The sequence below is a fragment of the Tupaia chinensis genome, unplaced genomic scaffold, assembly GCF_000334495.1.
Source record: "Tupaia chinensis unplaced genomic scaffold, TupChi_1.0 Scaffold144682_1, whole genome shotgun sequence".
Taxonomy (NCBI): domain Eukaryota; kingdom Metazoa; phylum Chordata; class Mammalia; order Scandentia; family Tupaiidae; genus Tupaia; species Tupaia belangeri.
The window spans coordinates 3,289,377-3,295,786 of NW_006204543.1; the positions used below are offsets into that span (position 1 = coordinate 3,289,377).

A 6,410-nucleotide genomic window follows, 5' to 3' on the forward strand; every position below is an offset into this window, starting at 1 on the left:
TCCAGAAAGCACATCGGACGAAGTGTCTGTCTGGTGGGTAACATACATTGTGTATAACAGAAAAAGTGTCAATAAATCGGGAGGTAAATATTTCTACAATATCTACACGTGTTGAAAGGTAGAAACTATTTTTTATTATTTGGAGAGCAGGAAAAGGCTTCTTTACAGGAAGACAGGAAATCCAGAAACCGTAAAAGGGGAGATCGACGAAGTTTGTTATGTAAAATTCCATGTGAACATCACAAGCAGTGTCAGTGTGTCGCATCCTGTCACACTTGTGAAGACCGCAGTGAGTGTGTAAAGAGCACCTACAGGGTGTAAGCAAGCAGACATCCCAGCAGACATGCCATCCAGACAGGTTCCCAGAGGTTGGGCGACAGCCCAGCACAGGTGCAGCATTGTCATCAGCCCTGGCTGTCTTGGAAAGGCAAAATAATAACTTACCAATGTCTTCTTTTTCTTTTTCCTTTGCTTTTGAGAGAAAGAGTTCTAAGACAGAGACAGAAAGCAAGAAATCACGCCTCCGGGGTTGGCCACGCTGCACTCCCTTCTCCCCCGTCCTTCTCTCCGGGATCTTGGGCAGGCACGTGTATGGCTTGAACTCGAAGCCTCTGGGTTCGGTACGGGAACTGCAGCTGGCCATGTGGGAGTCCAGCCATGGAACCATCACGCCATCTGCTGGCCCCTCGTTACCGTTTTCTGTTGGTAAGGCTGGCGAGGACCTTAGGTTGATCCTGCTCAGTGTTGAGTTGGTTGAAGGCTGGGGAGAAACCCACTCTAAGCTGGAAGTGGCGTATCAGTCGTCTTTAGGGACGCTGGCCAGGCAGAATTTCCGCGATTTTTAAGCACACTAGCCTTCTGCTCAGCAGTCACACCTCCAGGTGTCTGTCCAGCACAACGCCCAGATACATGCATGCCTGGGACACAGGGTGCACGGGGCAGAAGGGACTGCTTGTAAGTGCAAAAACCGAAACACGCACTACCCACTGATAGAGGGCTGACTGCGTGATACGTGACTATCCACAGGGAATCAAAGGTAGCATGTTTATGTATGTTACTGTGTGTGTGGATGTCCAGAGCAGTGATTCCCAACCAGGGGCAGTTATGCACCCCCACTTCTCAGGGACATATGGCCATCTGGTGACAGTTTGGCTGTCACATTAGGCTGAGGGGTGCTCACTGGCACCCCGTGGATAAGGGTACCTTATGGTGAGCGTCCCACAGTGTACCGGGCTGCCCGCCTTCCCCAGGAATTACCCCGCCCAGTCCCCGGGAGCGTTGGGAGTGCCGACACGGGAAGATCCAGTGAATACACACCCACGTGTGCCGTTAGGTCTAGGAAAGAAGGAACAGAACTGGGACTGTTTTTTTAACTATGTATACTTTTGTATCTACATGTTTTTAATGAAAATCTCTTTTGTACAAAGTGTTTAAGCAAAGGGCCCTGGGTTAGAGAGGCGGGGGGGGGGCAGAGTGGAAGACGGCGGCGGTTAACGAGTGAAGCTCGAGTCGAGAGAAATGCGGAAGGTACCCTGGCGAGGCGGGCGGAGAAGACACGTGTGCAGAGTGGGTGACGTGGGTCGAGGACTGGCGCCGTGTGTGTCTCGCGGGAGAAGGGAAGCCAGGAAGCCAGCCTGCCTGCCCGCGGGTTCTGGCAGGAGTTGGCAGATGAGAATGAAGTGGAGTGAGGAGCCAGGTGTCAGAATGCCGCTAAGAATCTGGGCATAGCTGGGCAGGAAGGGTCCGCCTGAGACCGCGGGGCGAGTGTGTGCTGGGCTTTGGTTCAGCCACTGACACCCGTGGTCCTTTGGGAGCACAGCACAGGACTGGACAGGAAGAGCAGCCCAGTCGGGGAGACAGAGGTGACGTTACGCTAACGTAGACCGCAGTCTGGATGGCCGGGTGGGGACAGGCGCTGTGACTCGGGGTGAGGGGCTACATTTAGGAATACTCCAAAGGAAGAGGCCTAGAGAGCGTGCAGCCCCTGGCACCTCGTCACTTTATGATTCTTATCTTTTATTTTGGACAGGTTTTTGCTACAGGGTGCATACGCTCGCCAGAAAGAGAGAGACAGAGAGACAGAAAGCGAGAAATCATCCCCTGAGGGGATGGCCACGCCGCAATCCCTTCTCCTCCATTCTCCTCTTGGGATCTTGAGCACGCACGCACATGCACCCGGCGTGAGTTTTAAGCCACTGGGTCCAGGACTCCAACTGCGGTCAGCTACATGGGAGTCCAGTGACATAGCCATTATGCCAACTGCTGGTCTCTCTTTTTTTGTTGGTTTTTTTTGTTGTTGTTGTTTTGCTATAGGGCACATGTGCTCGCTGGAAGGACAGAGAGACAGAAAGCGAGAAGTCACCCCCCTCCCCAGGGGACTGGCCATGCTGCAATCCCTTCTCCTCCATTCTCCCCTCAGGATTTTGAGCACGCACGCACATGCGCCCAGCATGAGTTTCAAGCCTCTGGGTCTGGGACTCGAACCACAGTCAGCCTTGTGGGAGTCCAGTGACATAACCACCACACCATCTGCTGGTCCCACTTTATGATTTCTTCATAGAGGCAACAATGGACTAGTTATAATTTTTTTTAAAAAAAGAACAAATGGGGAAGAATCTCTGAAGTTGAAAGACCATATCCTCGTTCCTTGTCTTAGGAATAAAATTTATTTAACCTTTCTAAGCTTCAGTCCCCCTCTCAGAAATGAGAATGATGAATTTACTTCACAGCTGCATAATAAGGATTCAGCATGAAGATGTTCAAGAGTGTTAGCAAAGTTTGTTGAAAACTGGAGTAAAATGCAAGGTGGTTGATTTGGTGCAAACATTTTTGAAATCTGTGCTCGTGGTCCCCACTGACCGGCAGGGGTGGGGAGATGGTTTATGAGAGTGTGCAACTGAAGTCCCTCGCATGCACAGTTCTCGATGGGGTCGCATTTCTACAAGAAGATAACGTCACCCCATCTGACAGGACAGGAGGCGGGGCTTGGCGGCAATGCCAGCCGTGGGAAAGGCTGTAAATGCAGAGGAAACTTGGCTTGCCCGCCTGCTGCCCACCCCAGCTGTGTGGCCCGTTTCTAATGTCCCTGGGTAGGAATGGTCTGTGGACAGGGTTTCGGGACCCCTGATCTATGAGTACTTTTTTCATAACTTGCGTTTTCCCTGAACTGTTTGAAGACCCTGCTCATACGGCACTGCCTGCATGTGTGAACCCAGCCACCAGGTGGCAGTGTGAGCCTCGGTCCTAACCGCAGTTTCTCCTGGGTCCCCGAGATGCTGGTGAGAGCCCGTGGGTCCTTCCTCTGCCTTCTCAGCCAGAGCCTTCGCAGCTTTTTTTCCCTGGACAGAAAATTAATTTTGGAGCCTTAGGCCAATCTAGTGTCATAAACCTTTTTAGATGCTCAGTTTTTTACTTTTATTTTTTATTTTATTTATTTTTTAGTTTTTTGCCAAGAGTACATGCGTAATTCACTGGAAAGAGACAGAGAGAGGGAAAGTGAGTTATCTCGGGGGGCATGGCCACACGGTGGTCTTTTTTCCTCCCTTCTCAGGATTTTGGACCCACACATACCCAGCTTGGTTTTCAAGCCACTGGGTCTGGGACTTGAACTGTGGTTGGTCATGTGGGAGTCCTGCACCTTAAATACCATGCTACCTGCTGACCCAAGAGGCTGAATTCTTTTTTTATTATTATTTTAGGAAATGATACCTGTGATTGACTTTTTAACAAATAATAATGCTTCTGTAGAAATCTGTTTTAGATTTTAGTAAACTTATTTCTCCTGCCTTCTTTTCCTTTTAAGTAGGAACAAATAACAGATGTATCGGGGCTTCCGGAAGGTTCATGAAGATGCATGTTAAGAAAACACGGCGCATGGGTTTTAGAGTTCTTTGCACCAAAATAGACTTGTTCTTTAATCCTGTGTTTCCACAATTCCGTGGAGTCCCTGCTCCACGGTGCCGGCACTGTACGAGAGGCACAGACCAGGAGGCAGGCAGCTGTTCATTTAATTTATTCCACATCCAGGACTGTGCTGCTCTGTGTGGGCACCCTGTCAGCCGTCACCCTGTCGCCTTGTCATGGGGCAATGAGAATGAACCGCCCCCTGTTGTCTGGCTGGGAGAGAACACATTTATATTTGTTTGGAGAGTGAGCAGAAGACTCAGTGCTCTGGGCTTTTAGCTTCGTTAGTTGCCTTTTCTCGTTAGAAAACAACAGCAGCCCTTCCTCTCAGGCAGCCTGAGCACACCGGGGTCAGAAGCCGAGGGGGAAGTCGGTGGGCAGCCCCTTTCTCACTCCTGTGGTTTCGCGGCTTCGCCAAAGATGGCCTCGGTAGACAGCGCGAGCATCTCTACGTAACCGCTTTGCCACCACGGTACTCCCTGCTGGTGGCCCTAACCGGTTACTGGGAGGCAGCCTCTGTGAAGCACTGGGCGGGCGCCTTTTCTCTTCATGGGAGAGGCGCTGGAAGAGCTGCAGAGCTGCCTGGGAACACGTGAATCTCTGAGATGGGGTGCCGGGTGCAGTCAGGAGACGGCCTGAGTCATACAGGACTGCCCCCCCCCCAACCAGCCCGTCAGGATGACCAACATTTTAAAGAAAGAACGTGAACGGGTTTTCAGCAGGTCAGGTCATCGAGGCTCATCTCACAGAGTAGTTGCGAGCGCGCTCCTTTCTTTGCCGAGGTTGGCCCGGCACTTCCCCCCGGGGCTGACAGTTCCCACAGGCGCCCGGGGTGACAGTTGTTGAAGTCGCGTCTGTAACGTGAGCTGGCTGTCCTGGTAGTGAGTGGACACGAGCTGGACACAGCCCCCGGGACAGGCTGGTGGCTCCCGGCTGTGAGGAGCCCAGAGAACGGCTCTCGGGTTTTCCCTCCTTCGTGCCAAGACCACGCCACGTCTTCCGCGCTGTCTGTGCTGAGGCTCATCAGGCCTTTCGAGCCAGTTCAAAAATCCTTCAAAAGGAGCGTTAGTTTTAAGGGAAAAAATTATAAAAATCAGCATCACAATCAGCTGTAAGAAAAAACCAGATTACATTTCGTATTTGAGTAAATTTTTATTGTTTTTTGTTCCCAATTTAGGACTGGTAACCTCTAGCTTTGTTACTGAGACTCTCTTATCCACCCACACGGCATTTCCGGTTTCCTGTGGTGGGGACCTCTCCCTCTCCTCGCTCCCGTCCACTCCCAGAGAGTCACTCCTTGACACTCAGTGACCCCGCGGCCGACCGACCGCGCCCCTGTGAAGCAGCACTCAGGAGAGCCCTGGGTCTTCTGCCAGCAAACCTCGTGGTTTTACTCCGTGACCTCAGCAAGGTCTCCCAGGGTGGCCAGCACCCGTTAGAAGGGTGACCTGCCCGCTCTGCCGGGTCCGCATCCTACCTGCGTCACCCTCCCCACGCACTTCCGTGTTTGCAGAGGGAGTATGTCGCTCGCTGTCAGACGGCGATGTCGACGGGAAAATGCTGTCCGTCCTGAAATACTCCTTCCTAATCGATGCTGCTTCTCCCCAAACCCCGCTTCGCCCAAAGGGAGCGTGTGGAGAACACCAGTCACCCCGGAGAGATGCAGGTCACCATTCAGAACCTGCTGCCAGCCACCGTGTACCTCTTCAGAGTCACGGCCCAGAACAAGCACGGCTCCGGAGAGAGTTCGGCTCCACTGCGAGTGGAGACACAGCCCGAGGGTAAGTCCCCTGTTCCCTGAACCCCCGCTGAGGGAGGGGACCTGCTGGAAGGTCTGCGTGCAGTTAGCCTGGCGTGTCACCCAGGCTCCAAGGATCTGACGGCTCGAGGTACAGATGACATCGGTTGCAAACCCGTTAGCGCTCAGCCACAGCACCGGCCGGCATGAGCACACAGGTCTGATCGGCTATGTTTGAGAAAAAACGAGAAATGAGAAAACGAGCTGGTTTCTTTTTTTTTTGGTTCATGTTTTTCTTTTTTTTAATCTCACATACATCCAGGTCCTGCTCGCCATTTTTCAGTAACTGCCCGACTCCTACAGAGAGGGCTCCAGAACAGGGCACTGGAGGTCCCCGCCCTGTGGCTCTGGTCGTCCCATCCGTGTGTCTCGCGCGTCGCTTCTGTGTTACAGCCACACTGAACCACACAGCACTGCCTCTGTCCTGCATCCTCCATCAGCCGGGTGGTTCTCTCCTGGTGTCTGAGACCGCTGTTCACTCCTCGCCCATGCAGTCCTCGCCAGCCCTGCCCTGCCCCGCCCCTCTCAGAGCAGAGTCATGTACTGGCTGCTTTCTGTTTTCATTCTGACCACGCACCGAACCCATGGGCACCCCCTGCTGTAGTCTGACCTCCTATAGACAGAGAGGCCTTTCGGGCAGGGGCTCGTCCGCCCCTGCATCCCCAGGCCGACCCACCATGCCTCTGGCTGGGGCCGGGCTCTCCTCGTG

At 52.9% G+C, this 6,410-nt stretch overlaps 1 protein-coding gene across 8 annotated transcripts in view; it reads left to right on the top strand.

Annotated features, from left to right (window-relative positions):
• The window catches only part of NEO1 (neogenin 1), a gene marked incomplete at its 5' end in the record, with an annotated part of 82,445 nt that overhangs the window by 37,515 nt on the left and 38,520 nt on the right, over window positions 1–6,410 (top strand). For all 8 annotated transcript variants that reach the window (XM_014583747.1, XM_014583753.1, XM_014583748.1 and 5 more), the window contains 1 exon segment: window positions 5,530–5,684. In XM_014583747.1, the coding sequence (XP_014439233.1) occupies window positions 5,530–5,684 (155 nt within the window).